Source organism: Octopus bimaculoides, chromosome 11 (genome assembly GCF_046866305.1).
Source record: "Octopus bimaculoides isolate indiv1 chromosome 11, ASM4686630v1, whole genome shotgun sequence".
In the NCBI taxonomy this organism is placed as follows: Eukaryota; Metazoa; Mollusca; class Cephalopoda; order Octopoda; family Octopodidae; genus Octopus; species Octopus bimaculoides.
Genome location: NC_142938.1, coordinates 17,443,370 through 17,462,637, shown reverse-complemented (window position 1 = coordinate 17,462,637; position 19,268 = coordinate 17,443,370). Strand labels below are relative to the sequence as shown.

At 37.2% G+C, this 19,268-nt stretch overlaps 1 protein-coding gene across 14 annotated transcripts in view; it reads left to right on the top strand.

Annotated features, from left to right (window-relative positions):
- LOC106881609 (uncharacterized) overlaps window positions 1-19,268 on the top strand; it is a 254,873-nt gene that overhangs the window by 85,553 nt on the left and 150,052 nt on the right. For all 14 annotated transcript variants that reach the window (XM_089359568.1, XM_089359569.1, XM_089359566.1 and 11 more), the window contains exon 3: window positions 3,334-3,403. In XM_089359568.1, the coding sequence (XP_089215694.1) occupies window positions 3,334-3,403 (70 nt within the window). The remainder of the gene's footprint in view (window positions 1-3,333; window positions 3,404-19,268) is intronic.

The window sequence follows — 19,268 nt, the reverse complement described above, 5'->3', positions numbered from 1 at the left end:
AGTACCATTTGTGGCAATTGAAATTGTAAATGAAAAGTTGAACTGATTGGAAAAGAGTGGAATCATTAAAAAGGCAGATTACTCTAAGTGGGCAGTGCCCATGGTGTGCATTAAAAAGAAAAATAATAAAATTAGGCTGTGTGCTGATTTTTCTACAGGATTGAATGACTGCTTAAAGACATGCCACCATCCACTCTTGACTTCAGAGGACATTTTTCTGGGCAGGGAAGCTCTTGACAATGTCTCAGCCCGGGCAGAGAAGTTCTCGACAATGTCTCGGCCTGGGCGGGGAAGCTCTCGACGAGGTCTCAGCCTGGGAGGGGAAGTTTTTGACGAGGTCTCGGCCCGGGCGGGGAAGCTCTCGACAATGTCTTGGCCCGGGCGGGGAAGCTCTCGACAATGTCTCAGCCCGGGTAGGAAAGCTCTCAACAAGGTCTCAGCCCAGGCAGGGAAGCTCTCGACAATGTCTCGGCCAGGGCAGGGAAGCTCTTGACGAGGTCTCGGCCCGGGCGGGGAAGCTCCCAGATCATCATCACTTGCATCCTCAACCAACATTCTACAACCATAGAGGTGCAATGTATTTGCTATCACCATTTGAACTCAGAGTACAGAGAGCTGGAATGAATAGTGCACGGCATTCTGTTATTCTAATAACTCTTCCAGCTCATTGCCTACATAATTAAATGAATGAATACGTGTAAATGTAAATATTAATAGAAATGAGTTTAATAGGCCATAAAATTATAATATTATCATATATGAAACCAGCATTATGAAAATAATTAAAAGAAGCACACACAAAAAAAAAAGGAAAAACCTAATGACTCTTTAACTTACAGAGGTATTATGGTAAATCATTTGATATCCTGCTGACTGGGTTCATTTATTTGTCAACAATGTGGATCTGGGACTGTCATATTTGAGTTTCAATGAATGTGCTTCATTTTTTGTTTTAGTCATTGTTTTAGATATTACGTCACTATGAACATATCAGGCATGGCTGTGTGGTAAGAAGCTTGCTTCCCAACTACATGGTTCTAAGTTCAATCCCACTGTGTAGCACCTTGGGCAAGTGTTCTCTACTTTAGCCTTAGGCTAATCAAAAGTCTTGTGAGTGGATTTGGTGGACAGAAACTGAAAGAAGCCCATCGTGTATGTATGTGTATATATATATATATATATATATATATATATATATATATGTGTGTGTGTGTGTGTGTGTGTGTGTGTGTTCTTTTACTTGTTTCAGTCATTTAACTGTGGCTATACCACATAGCCACATATATATATATATGCATGTGTGTCTTTGTCTGTTTATACCCCACAGCCACTTGACAACCTGTGTTGGTTTGTTTGCACCCCCATAACTTATCAGTTCAGCAGAAGGAAACTGGTAGAATAAGTATCAGGCTTAAAAAAAAGTACTAGAGTTGATTCATTCAGCTAAAAGTTCTTCAAGGTTGTGCCCCAGCATGGCCACAATCTAATGACCAAAACAGAAAAAAGATATCACATGAATCTTAGTAGAATGTATGCAATAATTTTTGTGCAATAATCTAATGACCAAAACAGATAAAAGATATCACATGAATCGTAGTAGAATGTATGCAATAATTTTTGTTGGAGAGATACTTTACATAACATTGGTAGGAAGTGAAATTCCTGGAGACAATGTATAATGTGTTGTATGTGTGTGTATAATTGTTCTAAAAAATCCATGAGTCAGAAAAGACAAGTGCTCATATATTGGCTAATGGAGTGAGCATATTATTCCTTTCATCCTTTTCTGATGATTGCTAGGCTTATCTCAACTCCTAGTATGAAACTGATTGGTAAAGTGACTGATATGAGAATAAAACATAATATTGTATTTTCATTATCATCATCATTTAATGTCTGTTTTCCAAACTGGCATATGTTGGATGGTTTGACAAGAGTTGACACATCAGAAGACTACACTATGGTCAACCCTCTGTTTTGGCATGGGTTCTATAGCTGGATGCCCTTAACACCTACCACTTTACAGAGTGGACTGGGTATTTTTCACATGGCACTAGAACTGGTGAGGTCACCAATTAAGTTACAAGACAAGACTCCTCAGCTGAGGGAGGAATAGTATCGAGTGAGGTGGCTTTGTGCCAGGTCTTGCGAGTTTAGAATAATGAAAGCGAGACAGAAATAGTTTTTTTGCATTAAAGGAGATAAATGGTTGTCTCAATAGGAAAGAGAGAGAGAGAGTGGGGAGACAGAAAAATGCAGTGGTGGGGTTGGGGGTTTTACACTGAAGATACAGGGAGGTGCATATAAGTGGAACCAGGGATTGGATAGGGTAGGTGGGTGGGTAAGTATTGTGGAAGGTGGAGGGGAAGGAATGTAGTGAGTGGGTACAACTTGAAGGAAGAGTTGTTAGGGAGATATGTTGCGTGGGCGGTGGAGAAGGGATTCAACAGACACATTGTGTGCAGGTAGGTTCATGAGGGTGCAAAGGGAGAGTGGGAGACAGAGGGGAGGGGAATACAGAGGGATGGGGGATGTTAGGGAGATAGGTTGTTGGGGAGAGGCTTGTCAGGGACAGACTAAGTGCAGGGGTGGGGAGGCATAAAAAGCATGCCCTTATGGCCTTGATTTTACTTCGCTGGATAGGTCTTCTCAAGCACAGCAAATTGTCAACCATTTTGGTCCTTTGTCATCTTCTCCCTAATGCTTCACATTTGAAGATCATTTTATTTAATTATCTATCTCTCTATCTCTCCAGTTATTTATCTATCTCCAGTTGTCTACCTATTTATCTATCTATCTATCTCTCCAATTATCCATCTCTTTATCTCTCCAGTTATCTATCTATCTATCTATCTATCTATCTATCCATCCATCCGTCTATCTGTCTGTCTGTCTGTCTATTTATCTGTCTGTCTGTCTGTCTGTCTGTGTATTTATCTATCTCTCCAGTTATCTGTCTGTCTGTCTGTCTATCTATCTACACACACTCACATACATACACACACATACATACATACATACATACACACAAAGACATGCATGGCTGTATGGTTAAAAAGCTTGTTTTGCAGCCATGTTGTTTTAGGTTCAGTCCCACTGCATAGCACCATGGGAAAGTTTTTTTTCTACTAAAGCCTGATGTTATTATAAAGATGTGATATTGCGTATGTGTTCTGTGAATATCTTTTTGTACATAAAGAAATGACTTGGGATGTGACAACCTGCCCAACACATGTCAGCATGGAATGCAGACATAAACTGAATGTGATAGTTTGATATTTATATGTAATGTTTGTATATATAAATAAAAGGAATTTCCTGTTATAATTTCAGGTTGCTCAACTGTCTCAAACCAGGTTCTGTTAAGAAAATTAACCGATTCCCAACACCATTGGCTGGACTGGTAGGAATGTTTTCATATTGCATATTTTCTTTACCTACTGTTTGCCATATACTTGTGTCTACTTATCTATGGTAACCTCCTAGAAAACTGTTTTCTAAAGGGTGACAACAGGTGTTTAACGTTATCAGTCCTTCTCTGGCAAACCAATGACCAAAGTTACCCTATCTGTAACTATCCCAGCTTTTATTTCACAAATATCTGAGACTATATGAGTCATTCTCTTTTTTTGTGCATTGTAAATTGAGGATTATTATGGCTGCTGTCTTTAGCACATTAGACGATGCTGCAGAGGCTCCAATGCTGTATAGGCTCAAAATATATTTTCAGTGCTCAGTTGTCAAAGTGGTTGATGATAGAGATAAAAGCATGGTATAGCATGAGGAAGTATTTACTTGTAACTATAGGGGTGATATAACATATGCAAGCAGCTACCTAATAATAATATAAGCATAATGTATAGTGTATGTAGCTACGTGAAAGTAAAGGTGTGGCGTAACATAGGTAAGCAGTTATCTGACAACCTGACAACTTAGGTGTAGTGTAATATATGTGATTAATTAAATGACAACATAAGTGCCTGTGTGGCAGAGAAGTTTATTTCCCACCCATGCTGTTCCAGGTTTGGTTCCATTTTGTGACATTGGGCAAGTGTCTTCTACTATAGCTCTAGGCCTACGAAGGCTTTGTAAGTGGATCTGGTTGATGGAAACTGAAAGAAGCCCATCATACATATACACATGTGTCTGTGTGTTTCCTCTGACTTGTCAGATCCTTTCAAACCATCCAACCTGTGCCAGCATGGGGTATTTGTGAAATGGTAACGATGTGTACTGTTATTGTGTATTACTGTCTTCTTGTCTTGGTATCAATGCATGGTAGTTGTAAACAAGTGACATTGTCATACAAGCGGTGTCCTTCATTTCTCATCTGTGGAAACATGTTTGGCCACGAAGAAATATTATCAGGAAGGGCATCTAATCATAGAAAAAATCTGTCTCCATGAATTCTGTGTGACCCATGGAAAAGTGGACGATAATATGATGACAACAGTGATGATGAGGGTAGTTGTAGTGTAAACCTCAAACAAAATGTTGCAGCAGTAAACAACTGAAAGTTCATGATTGTGGGATAATAAAAGAGGTATGACTCATAACGGAGTGGAGTCAGAGTGGAGCAGCATTTGCAAATCACTTATTCAATGTCTTAGCAAGGAAAACATAGACATCATTGATAGCGATAATCACTGCACTCATGAACATGATGAGGACAATGACACATGCATGCATATTTGTGCATTCAAATCAAAATATGTGCATGTTTGTAGAACATATAAGGTTGGGGTTGAGTACACCTGTAACATACAAGTGTGCATACGAACTCCTGGGTTATTCTGTACTTTGTGTGTTCACACGCAAATCTATGTAATGTATGTATATTTTGTGACTGTTGGGCATGTATTCATTTGTCAGGAATGTGTATGCATTTGCATAATTTTGTAATTCTGTATTTGTCCTTATTTGGTTGGTGCATATATGCGTAGGTATACAGGTGTAAATGTGTGGGTGTAGAGTAAAGAATGTAGGTATATACATTGTGTGTGTGTGTGTGTGTGTGTGTTTGAAAATTATACATGTACATTTGTATAATTTTGTACATTGTTTGTGCTTATTTTGTTAGTGTATAAATGTGTGTGTGTTGTGTTTGTTCAGCTTTCATTATGTGTTTCAAGTTGATATTTGTACTTTGTGTATGTTTATATATGTATATGCATATACATGTATACAAATTATCCTGGTACATTGGCCCATATCTCTGTGTGTGTGTGTGTGTGTATCTGTATGAGTGCATGTGTGAGTTTGAGTGTATCCATGAATGTATGCATGTGTGTGTGTGTTGGGATTTGTGTGTATCTGTCCAAGAATGTGCACATGTGAGTGTGTGTGTGTGTGTGTGTGTGTGTGTGTGTGTGTGTGTGTGTAAATAATGAACAAAGTCAGCTGACATAAGGAAATAAATCACACCTCTCTAGAAACTGGTTTTACTATTTTTAATTAGTGCTCGTGTTTCACATGGCCACACACACTCACACACACTCTGAGATTCACTAGTGCTCATAAAAATACTTGTATTTACACATAAAACAGGGAGAGGGAAAGTAGGGAGTGATATACCTGTGTGTATGTGTGCAAATGAAAACACACTTGTAATTCTGTGTTACTTCTGTCACATTATTGTGCGTGTGTGTGTGTGTGTGTGTGTGTGTGTGTGTGTGTGTGTATTAATATATGAACACTTGTGCATATATATATATATATATATATATATATATATATATATATATATACGTATGTGTGTATCTATCTATATATGTCTACATACACACACACAGGTGCTTGTATGTATGCTTGTGTTTATATATTTATATATGTATGTGTATATACATCTGTAAGTAAATATTTTTATGATCTTTGATGCTAATGTGTACAAATTCATGTGCACTGGTCTTCCTAAGTTTATAAGTATTTCTAGCTATTCAAATGTGAATTTGTACATTTATCTGCCCAACCATACGTGTTCAACTCTACATGCAATTACTCGTGTATGTGTTTATCTTTGTCATTATCATCCTTTTGCATTTATTTTCTATGCTGGCATGGATTGGCCAGGCTGTCATGATCCAGGTCAACTCCTGTTTAGAGTTGTTGCATTTATAGATGGATTAAAGGAGCATGTCTTACTCATACTTTTAATTTGGTATGGGCTTCTATGGCTTAGTACCCTTCCTAATGCTGGCCACTATATAGTATGAACATGATGCATTTCATTGTGGCACCAGCATTGTTTTCATTTATTTACATCACTACATAGATCTCTGCCTAACTTTCACACACAGTGCTCAAAAGTTTTTTCAAACATGTATGTGTGTGTTTGATGGACTTGGTCAGAACAGATATCTTATGAGTTGCTACTCAGTTTTGTGTTTCCCATCACCAAGCAACTGATGATAGTCCAGTTGCAGCAACATGTAGAACTGTAATGTTCTACTGTGAAGACTAATAAGCAGATACAATTTAAGTAATTAAGTGAAATACATATACAAAAGCTATAAAAAAAAAATAGAGAACTCAATAGACCAATGCAAACATAAGTAGACTGTATTGTGGTTGTGGTATTTGTATATACTTTATGTATATATTTTGTGTAGGGTGAGGTGTGAAAGATCTTGAAGCTTTCTTCTATGTTCTCATTGCTTTGGAGTACGTGGGAGTATTGTTTTCTGAAAAACAGCATATTGTGTTTGGCTGGGATGTGTGGTGAAGCATGGTTCATGAAGCAGAGAAAAGCAATAATAAAATATTAGATAATAATGATGTAGTAATACGATGATTGTAATGGTGATATAATATAATTATAAAAATAGTTGAATGTTAAGTGATATATATATATTATAGACAAATAAAAGATGGGGGTGGAAGTGTGAAATGAAATGAAGTTTCCTTAGGGGGAAAAATAAATTAATAAAAAGATGGGGAAAATCTCAGTGTAACGTTAAATATATCTATAAAGTTATTAAATGAACTTTGAAAAGGTTTTGAGTGAGGAATAATGCAAGTAAGGAAATGTGTCAAGTTTTGGTATACTTTTTTTTTACTTGTTTCAGTCATTTGACTGCGGCCATGCTGGAGCACTGCCTTTAGTCGAGCAAATCGACCCCAGGGCTTATTCTTTGTAAGCCTAGTACTTATTCTATCGGTCTCTTTTTGCCGAACCACTAAGTTACGGGGACGTAAACACACCAGCATCGGTTGTCAAGCAATGTTGTGGGGACAAACACACACACACGAACATATACACACACACATACATACATATATATATACATATATACGACAGGCTTCTTTCAGTTTCCGTCTACCAAATCCACTCACAAGGCTTTGGTCGGCCCTTGGATATAGCAGAAGATACTTGCCCAAGGTGGCACACAGTGGGACTGAACCCGGAACCATGTGGTTGGTAAGCAAGCTACTTACCACACAGCCACTCCTGTGCCAACTATATTTACTTTCAAATTAGCCCACACACATCTGTGTGTATACACACACACACACATGCATGTTGTGTGATAAAGAAGACAAGTGTCTTCTAGTATAGTCCTGTTGCCCCTAGCCAATCAATACCTGAATTTGATGGATGAAAACTGTACAAATCCTATCATGTATGTGTGTATGTGTGTGTGTTTTATCAATCTCTTGCTGAACTGCTACGTTAGAAAGATGTAAACAAATTACCTGTTGTCAAGCAGCATGGAGACAAATAACAGCATCCATACAAACACACACACACACACACACACACACACACACACACACACACACACACAAATATATATGATAGGCTTCCAAACAATTTCTGTCTGCCATACTCACTCACAATGCATTAAATGATCTAGGGCTATAGTGAATGACACTTGCCCAAGATGCTGACAGTGGGGCTGAATCCAAAACTATGTGGCTGAAAAATGAACTCCTTGACCATAGAACCATCAAACCATGCCAATGTAAAATATCTGTTATTTGCTTGGTTGGTTATTGGTTGTTAAAATTTATAGCACCATCCAACCTGTATCAGCATAAGAAAATGTACTGGTTGATATTCTTTTACTTGTTTCAGTCATTTGACTGTGGCCATGCTGGAGCACCGGCTTTAGTCGAACAAATCGACCCCAGGACTTATTCTTTGTAATTCTAGTACTTATTCTATTGGTCATTTTGCCGAACCACTAAGTTACAGGGACGTAAACACACCAACATTAGTTGTCAAGTGATGGTGGGGGGACAAACATATACATGCATACATACATATATATATATATATATATATATATATATATATATATATATACTACACTCTCTGAGTGGTTGGCGTTAAGAAGGGCATCCAGCTGTAGAAACTCTGCCAAATTAGATTGGAGCCTGGTGTTGCCATCCGGTTTCACCAGTCCTCAGTCAAATCGTCCAACCCATGCTAGCATGGAAGGTGGACGTTAAACGATGATGATGATGATATATATATATACATATATACGACTGGCTTCTTTCAGTTTTCATCTACCATATCCACTCATGAGGCTTTGGTCGGTCTGAGGCTATAGTAGAAGACACTTGCCCAAGGTGTCATACAGTGGGGCTGAACCCAGAACCATGTGGTTGGTAAGCAATCTACTTACCACACAGCCACCATCCAACTCATGTCAGCATAAGAAAATGTGTTGGATCATTGTATAAATTTACAACACCATCCAACCCATTTTAGCATAAGAAAATGAGCTGGTTGGGAATATAAATTTATGCCATCATCTCACTCACATTAGCAAGAAAATCATTAAAAAATAAATGGTAAAAGTGAAACTAATAGTGGTGAACTTGTAAATGGTGTGACGTTTATGAGTCATCGTATAAACTTTATTTCTTCTTTGTTAGAAAATAGGTTTGGCATTTCTGTTGATTCTATTAATTTAATCAAAGTTTAAAAGTGACATTTTGTATTTTAATTGCAGAGGAACAGGATCAAATTTTAGCAAGTTGATGCAAGTTTAATAATAATAATAATAATAATAATTTACAAATTTTGGCACAAGGTCAGTGAATTTAGTGCTCAACTGGTATTTTATTTTATTGACCCTGAAACATTGAAAGGCAAAATCGACCTCAGTCCAATTTGAATTCAGCTTGTAAAGAACCAGAAGAAATGCTGCTAAGCATTTTGTCCAATGTGTTAGCAATTCTTCTACCAGCCTCTCACCTTAATAATAATAATAATAATGGTTTCTGATTTAGGCACCAGGCCTGTTCATTTTTGAGAAGAGGAAGTTAGTCGCTACCATCAATCTCAGTACCACCTGACTAATATTTTGTTGATCCCAAAAGAATGAAAGACAAAGTTGACCTTAGAGAGATTTGAACTTTGAATGTAAAGAGCTGGAACAAATAGCCCATGGTATTTTTACAATGCTCTAATGATTTTTCCATATAGTAGGTGCCTTAGGTATAATAAAAAAATATTCAGACAAATACATAACAAAAATACCAGGACTTACAAATATATATAACATACAGAATATTGCACTACTGGGCACTGCACACATCCTACGCAAAACACTTTCAATACAGTAACCATAAGAGTATCACAGCAAACCACAGCACATACCCAAGGCACACAGAGCTGCGCTCGGGAGTGAAGTGAAAGCACGTTATAAAAATAAAACTACTGAACAATAATAATAATAATAATAATAATGGTCCTTTCTGCTATAGGCACAAAACCTGAAATTTTGGAGGAGGTTTATAGTTGATTGCTTGATTAGTACTTATTCCAATTCACCCTGAAAGGACGAAAGCAGTGTCGATCTTGGTGGGATTTGAATTCAGAACATAAAGATAGACAAAATGCCCCTAAGCATTTATTTTATTGTGCTAATGATTCTGCCAGCTCTCATTTCCTTAATAATATTAATAATAATAATAATGATAATCCTTTCTACTGAAGGCCCAAGGCCTGAAATTTTGTGGGAGAGGCAAAGTCAACCTTGAAATTTGAACTCAGAACGTAAAACGGACAAAATGTTGCTAACCATTTTGCCTGGCATCTTAATGATTCTGCCAGCTTGCAGCCGTAATAATAATAATAATAATAATGATAATAATAATAGTCCTTTCTACAATAGGCCCAAGGCCTGGAATCTTGAGAGAGATGGGGTCTAGTCAATTACATTGACTCCAACGATCATCAGCCTGAAAGGATGAAATAATAATAAATCATCCTTTCTACTATAGGCACGAAGCCTGAAATTTTGCGGTGGGGAGGGGATAAGTTGATTACATTGACCCCAGTACTCAACTGGTACTTGTTTTATCAACTCCGGAAGGATGAAAGGCAACCCCGGTGGCATTTGAACTCAGAACAAGAAGACAGACGAAATGCCGTTAAGCGTTTCGCCCGCCTTGCTAGCAATTCAGCCAGCTTACCGCTTTGATAATAATAATAATCCTTTCAGAACATGAAGAAGGATGAAATGCCACTTAGTATTTCGTCCAATATGCTAAGAACTCTGCAAGCTCACCACCTTAATAGTAATAATAATAATAATAATAATAATAATAATAATAATCCTTTCTACTATAGGCACAAGGCCTGAAATTTTGGGTGAGGAGGGCCAGTCACAAGGATGAAAGTCAAAGCCGACCTCGGCAGAATTTGAACTCAGAACGTAGCAGCAGACGAAATACTGCTAAGCAATTTGCCTGGTGTGCTAACAATTCTGCCAGCTTAATAATAATAATAATAATAATAATAATAATAATAATAATAATAATGAGGATGATGATGTTTCTAATTCTGAAACAAAACTAGGTTACGAACTAGTTTCTGTTTCACAGCATTGATGACACGACGATCGTTATGACACTGATAATGATGGTTATGCTGATGATGATGACGACGATCTAAATCCAGTATCTCTTGTACTGCTGTCGTTTTCATCCATTATTGGTTTATTGTTAATCAGTGAATGTCACCATAACAACTGGGATTTCTGATGTGTATCAAGGGCCAAGCTTCCACATGTGTGAACAGAACAGTGGGTTGGTGTGTAGGGACAGCCACAGACGGGGAGAAGGGCATGATAGATGACCATTGTGTTCACTCAGTTACTTATAACCACCACCACCACCACCATCATTACCACCATCTGTACTATTTATACACAATGCTAATCCACATATTAAAACATTTTTTTTCACCAAGACTTAGTAGTGGTTTGGTTTGACATTTGTTATATTTATTTAGAATATGATTTGTATTTACAAATCATTGTTATTTTATCCCCATCCTCAGTCCATATTCTCTCTTATGTTCAATTTCTTGTACCTTGAAAGTATTCTCTGAGACTTCATCTTCAACAGCTCTATCTTCTTTTCAGCTCCCAGCACCCACCACCACCACTACACTCCTATATAATGCAGGGTAGCTGAGGTAACTGTGTATGTCTTCCATAGCAAGATGGCTGTGCCTGTCCTTCTATCTTTAGCCTCTCAATATCCCACACAAAGCCATCTTCCCTCCACTACAACTGCATTCAGTTGAAGGAGCTTGCAAGTTACTTGGCAACCTTCACTTGCACTGGCAATCAGGAAATAAAAGGCACTCTGTACACTCTGTAAAGTAAATGGCATTCAGAAGAAAATCCAGCCATTGAAACCATGCCATAGCAAACATTGGGTTTCGATGCAGTCTTCGGACTAGTCAAATCCTATCGGATGTCCAACTCATGCCAGCATGTAAAACATATGTAAGATGATGATGATAATATAGACTTGTTGTGTCAGTGTAAAATATTAGGCAATGTGAATGTGATAAAAATCAGGGTTTTTTTTTTTTTTAATTCTTGTACTTGTTCAGTTGTCATAGGGATGGAATCTGAAGATCCTTATAAAGATGATGAAAATCAGAATCAACAATTTGGGGTTGTCACAGACAAAAACGGAGAAATAATAATATTTTTTTTTATAGCTTTTTCCAAAATAAGAATTTTCTCCATCAGAATAAAGAAGAATTCTAGGAAAGAAAATTTTGCACAGCTAAAGAAGAAAATAAGGATGAACAGAAAAGTTTTCTTCCAAATTAAGTGTGGTGGTGGTGATGGTGTTATAAGCAACAGACTGAACACAATGCTCATCTATCCCACTCTTCCCTCCTGCCAAGATTGTTTCTATACACCAGACCACTGTCTTGGGAAGCTTGTGGAAACTTGATCAAACTCCCAGTTGTTATTGAGGCTTTCACTCATGAATAATTTCTATATAATAATGGTTGATATAAATGTTAGTTGATTGGCTGATTACGCCAGTCATACTTTATGATGTATGGAGATAAAGGGGGAGAGGATGTGCACTTATCATGCACAGGAATTGCAAGATGAGTGCACATACTATGCTCCATGGCAAGCAATGAGTAAAGAAACACACACACACACACACACACACACACACACACACACACACACACACACACACAATGAGAGAGAAAGAACTATAGAGAAAATGGAAGAAGTGGGAGAAGAGAAGTCTCCAAAAATATAGCATCCAATATGGCCTGGTTCAGCACAGTAACAATGACAAACAAAAGCCTTGAGCAACAATAGTCAAAACTCATGGAATGGATCCATAAATCTCATGTTTCTTGTGTTCATACTTTGAGATGTTTTGTGCCCATGTCATGTGTTGAAACCTCATGGGAAGCCTGGTGTATGTACTGAGAAGGTGACCTTGAAATACTTACATTAGAAACAAAGCAGTGACAAGGTCGAAACGGTAGAAGCTCTGTTGTTTAGATTCGGCTTTTTTGTCTTTCTGAAGTTAAGCCAAGAAGTGCCACTCAAGTAATGGGTTTGATAATTTTACACCATTCTTTGATAATGTAAGGTTCTACATTAATGTGGACAGATCATTATTATCAAGGCAGCAAGCTGGCATGATCAGTTAGCTTCAGACAAAATGCCTGGCAGTATTTGTTACAACTCTTTACATTTTGAGTTCAAATTCTACCAAGATCAACTTTGCCTTTCATCTTTCTGGGGTTGATAAAATAAATTACTAGTCTAGTACTGGGGTTGATATAATTAATCCTCTCCTGTCAAATATGCTGTCCTTGTGCCTAAATTAGAAGCACTTATTATTACCCCATTTTTGTATGTTCTTACCTATAATGCCCTACTTTGTCTCTCTCATTCTTCCACCTATTTTTCTCCTTTCTTTGATTCTCTTGATTTTCTTCTTCGCTACATTATTCTTTCTTAGTTTTCCTCTTTCTCTCTTTTCTTGCTCTCTTGCTTTTCTGTTCTTTTTCTTCTCACAGACTTTTACCATTTGTAATTATCATTCAGTCTGTTCCTCCTCCCCACACTCTACTTGTTCACAAACTTTCTCACCACCACCACCACCACCACCATTATCCCCATTCCACCTCCATTACCAACACTTTACTCACACTGTTTTTACCTGGATATTCACACAGATCACCAAGTACAATTGTTTAGCATTAAACTTTTAATATATGAAATTTTCCCCAAACCAACTTTTGAACTGGCCAACTCCACTTCTGTTTCTCTCTTATCTTTGTTTGATCAGCTGTGGCCAGCTGTACAGTACAGTAGAGTACAGCATTACACAGCAATAAGCTTGCACAGTATAAATCTGTAATACTTTCTTCCAAACTGTGAGATCTTGCACCTTTGTAAGAAATTAATATTTGAAAGCATATGGACAGTGGTTAGGCAGACATAGTCGATGGTTAGTCATCTTTTCCTGTCTTCTTGTTACTATTTTGATCAGAACTTTATTTTAATAGTTTATTTAGAGGAAGAAGGACAGTGTTTGTGATCCTTGACTTTTCCCAAGGTCTCTGAGACCTCTTCAGACCAGAATACAGGCTTTAAAGGCTAGGCTTGTAATTGACAAGACTTCACAAATGATACCCAAGGTACAGGTTGTGGTGTTAAACAGGGTGACAGATAAAGTCTATCCACTAAGAACATGAAATCTCCTGACAGGCTTCCACATGATTTCCATGTACCAAATTTCAGTTAGAAGACTTTGGTTATAGCAGAAGACACATGCCCAAGATGCTGCAGAGAAAGATTGAACTCAAAACTATGGAGTTGTGAAGAGAACTGCTTAAACACACAGTCATGGCTATTATCCTCTTTTATATTCTAAATTCAAATTTTGCCTGGGTTAACTTTGTCTTTTGCTTTTGAAAGGTCATTAGTCAGTTCATGAGGAACTTCTCGACAACATCTGTACACAAAGCTGAGCTTATGGTTGTATCAGTTGACGGTGCTTTGTGTAGGACCAAGTTCTGCCAACAATGTACTTGTGCTTGGCTGTTGTTCAACCACTTCAAACAAGGCCTCATCTTCCATAACACTAAGTCTTCCTGACCTTCTTTGAAGCTGGTATTAGCTTCCTTAAAATGTTTGAACCAGTTTTTTGCCTGTTTGTTGACAATTTCTGGGCCTTCCACATCATTAATTTCTTTTACTGCTGCCCTTGCTCTTAGTTCTTTTTCCCACAAATAGCACAAAATGGCTCTAATTACAATTTTTTTGCTACTCATTATCAAAGCTAAAAAATAAAGAATAAACAATTCAACAAGGACTAGACAACAAATTGTATCAACTTAATGATATAACTTGGAAATACAACCTGCTAAAAATCATCAGTGAAGATCTGAAAAAACTTTTGACTCAGTTTGGTACATTCTGAGTTCAAATTTTTCTTGAATCAATTTCATCCTTAATCTTGCAGGGATAGCCATGGGTAAGTTGCAGGAATATGCAGTGTGCTGAGGCAAGTTCTATAAATTTGTGGTATAATACCAATGTAAGTAAAATCAATATGTGAAAGCAATAAAAATGGTAATAGTTCTGGGTAGTGGTACTCTTGAGAAAGGAGCATCCTTTTTTAACTTTTAAAAAGGTAGGCTGTGATTTGAAAGAGAATTGGCTGCTATTTTTAATAGGTTGAGCGACCATGTAGAAGCTCCTTGTTTGACTTGTTCCAAATAATGTCTTTTTTAAAGTGGGGGTGGAGACAGTCTATTGTAATTTTGATTCCTCTTTCACTTAACTGTTAGTCTATTAGAGACCATACCTGGAGATGCATTTGTGATGTGTGTGTGTCCTCTTCTTTTTAGTCTGTCTTTTCCTTTTTTTTTTTCATTCTTTTTCTTTCTTATTACTTATTACTACTTATTACTTCTTTATTATTAGTTAGATATATATTCTTCTACCTAATAAATTATACATTTTAAAATATAACCTATCCTGTTGGATAGGTGGTATTAAAATGTACACTGAAATATGTAGCCACCATCACCTCTTCCTACTACTCTTTAAACACTTTGGAGAAGACATCATTGTCACAAAGTTCTATTTAGATTTACTGATAAATCTGAAGCTTTGTGTCTGCCTACACACACACAAAACAACAACAAAAACAACAACTTTATACTCTACTACCCTGAGCTCATTTCCTATCAGGCTCCATTTATGAGTCTTACATTTTGAGTAAATGGTCCATGAAGTGCATAAACACCAGTGATGCAACAGGGCACATTCACTGACATTCAACCATGCCCTAATTTCAAAATTAGCTCTGTGTCTGGGTTACCCCCACCCCCCCAATGTTGATTTCTGTTGACTTGATAGACACAAGGTTAAATTTTCTTGTAAATAGGGCAAAGTAGGTTGGATGATTTTTGCTCTACCAATATATTACTAGTACTGTTTTAGGTTGTTTTATTGACCTAGTCAAGTAATGAAAGACAAAACTGAATACAATGAGATTTGGTCTCAAACTATAGAGTGAAGCAACTAAATGTTGCAAGAGGTTTAGTGCAGTACCCTCCTGTGCTTTTCTGTGCTCTCCTTTTTCTATGCTAACTCACTGCTCTACTATTAATATCTGATATTGACACAAGGCCACAAATATATAAGAATGTTGAGGGAGCTTCATTGTTTCACTGTGATATCAGATAATCAATCATTCTCCATCTACTGGAATTTTCAGGATCAGTTGTGGACCTGTTAGATAATTAGTTCTAGCTGTTGGTGGTAACTTGAATACCTATACCAAGTAGGAATTTGAACTCAGAATGCAAAGAGCTAAAAGGTATTTTGTTTAACATTCTAACAATGTCAAGTACTTTACCTTGAACTGGTGATGTTGTTCATCATCTTCAAAAGAATGAAAGGTAAAGTTGAGTTTGGCAGGATTTGAACTCGGAAAGCTGAGAGCTAGAACAAATATTGCAAGGTTTTGTATCTGATGGTCTAACAATTCTGCCAATTTGATGAAAGGAAGGGGAATTATGGTTTTAATTTCCTCCCCACTACATTATTAGTTCTGCTGTGTTCTTTCAGCAAGATCAATGTCCTAGTTCTTGCAGAAGATTGGTTTGGAACTCAAACAACTGAGAAAAATCTTCTAGGAAGACAGCCATCACAAGTGAAGGCTAATTTAGTTCTCACTGCCCCACTCAGGGGACACATATATATACTAAGAGGTGAAACACTCATGACTCTGAAAATTCTTCTGAAGTTGCAGGAGGATGCTCAACAATGGGAATCATTGATTGAAGCAGGGTAGGTGCAACTGATTGAAGAAAGTGGGTATAATAGCTTGAAAGGGATAGGTTTTAATTGATTGAAAGAAGTTGTTGATTTCAGTTGATTGAAAGGGTGGGTGTAGAGGATTGAAGGATGGTTATAGGCAACTGAAGGGGTGGGTATAGTTGAGTAAAGCTAATTGAAATGGGGTGGATGTAGATGATTGAAGTAGTGGGTAGAGTTGTTTGAACATAATTTGAACTCTGGTTGTGATGGAATACAACTAAATAACTACTGGACATTTTACTGTTGCAGTCAACCATTTCCCCACAAGACTGTATCTGGTACTTAATAACATTTCTCAGTCTATTTCAAAAGCACAATTCTTGTTATCTATATAAAAATTAAAATCAGGAGAGAGAGAAAAGTTAAAATTATTGCTTAGAATCTATCAGAAATGACAGATACATGTGCACTGATACACACACACACACACACACACACACACACACATACACCCACACACATATACACCCACCCACACACATATTGATATTTAGCAGAAGTGACAGAGTGACTCAAGGGCTGAGAGTTTTGTGTGTTCACACTTATCAAACTTGTGCTAATACATGAAACCTGTACACACACACACACACGCACGCACGCACGCACACACACACACACACACACACACACACACACACACACACACACACACACACACACACACACACACACACACACACACACACACACACACACACACAGGTGTAAAGAATAACAGAAGCAACTGGAGCAACAATACAAACAGTTTAGAAACAATCAACAATGGCAGAATTAGAATCTTTGAGTTGTTGTTGTAATCTTGCTGTGTCAATAATTAATTCATGGTCGCAGGTCTGGGCATGTATTATGGACGAGACAATATTTAGATATTTACTTCTCTGTATCGATATTCAACTAATCAGTGTAACCACGAGATGTTGGGAAATGCTCATTACTGCTTGTTGCTAATTGAAAAAAAATTAATGCCCTGTGAACGATTAGGTCACTGAGGGTAACCCTGTTGAAGATCATTCCATTTTTGGATTGGAATTAGGAAGAGTGTAGGTGGGGGGTTGTTACTGAAATTAATACTGGGGTTGATTTAATAAACTATACTTTATGCCACTCAAATTTGTGGCTATATTTTTAACTTAGCAGACATTATTATTATTATTATTATGAGAAATTTCCAAATTTTGTTAATATATTTATTGGCAGTGAGCTGGCAAACTCATTAGATGCTGGTAAGATGCTTAGCAGCTTTTCATCCATCTCTGAGTTCAAATTCCGCTACGGTTGGGTTTGCCTTTCATCCTTTCAGGGTCAATAAATTAAGTACCAGTTGAACATTGGGCTCTCCTCCAAAACTGCTGGCCTTGTGCCAAAATTTGAAACCAATATATTTATGTCTTCAAATTTAATGAGATGTGACAAGATGCATCCTCAACTCTTAAAAGGATTCTTCCAAAAGAACATGACTTTTTGCAGTGGAATTTTTTTCTGACATTCTGAGTTTTGCCTTTCATTCTTTTGAATTTGATAAAATAAGTACTAGTCAAGTACTGGGGAAGGGGGGGGGGGGTCAGTGAATCAACTTGCTCCCTCCCCTTAAAATTGCTGCCTGCCACTTTGAGATGAGGGTGGAGAGAATTAGTTCTACTACTGAAAGGTGAGTGAGAGTGGCAGTATGGCTTGAATTAATTGGATCTTCTTTTAACATGTGCCTGTAGGCCAGAGAATATGGCTGAGCAAGGGTACTGCTCTATGCATTGAATAACCTGGGTTCTATGGAGTTGCTTGGTTAGTGCTCTGGTGTGTTTCCTTTTCAGACATTTCATTTCCTTTCATATTGTCATTATTTGTACTTGATACCATGTAAACCCGCACGGGTTTTGTAATCTGTCCTTGTAATGTTCCCTTGATCCATTGCCCTTGTGCCAAATAACCAATTATTGTTATTAATTATTATAGTGTTTACCCATTTCTGGAAAAGATTTGGAAAAGTTGTTGCGTACACATACATTTTTCTATATAAGTGCGTGCTGTATTTATGTATGTGTACATATAGTCTCCTTTATTTCCTCTCACGAGTTATATATCTCTTTGCTTTTATTTTTGTCTTGTTTTCTCTTACTTTTTTGTTCTATTATTAATTACAAATACACTTAACCCACACATCACAGGCATACATTCACTCACAAATAAATTCTGATTCCTACACAGTTTTTCCCTTCCCCCTCTCTCCCTCACACACACACACACACACACACACACACAAAATATTTTTTGTGGTTATGAAGCTTAATCCCCAACTGTGTGGTTTTAAGTACAGTCACACTGTGCGGCACCATGGGTACTTGTCTTCTACTATAGCTTTGGGCCTACAAAAGCTTTGTAAGTGGATTTGATAGACAGAAACTGAAAGAAGCCCATCACACACACACACAGACTATATATATATATATATATATATATATATATATATATATATATATATATATACATATATATATATGTGTGTGTGTGTGTGTGTGTGTGTGTGTGTGGAATTCAAAATAATGTTTGTGTTGGAATTAATGTCCAACACCACTTCATTTAACATACTACTAAGATTAACATAAAACTCTAACCAGTTCAATCTGAAAGGATATTACA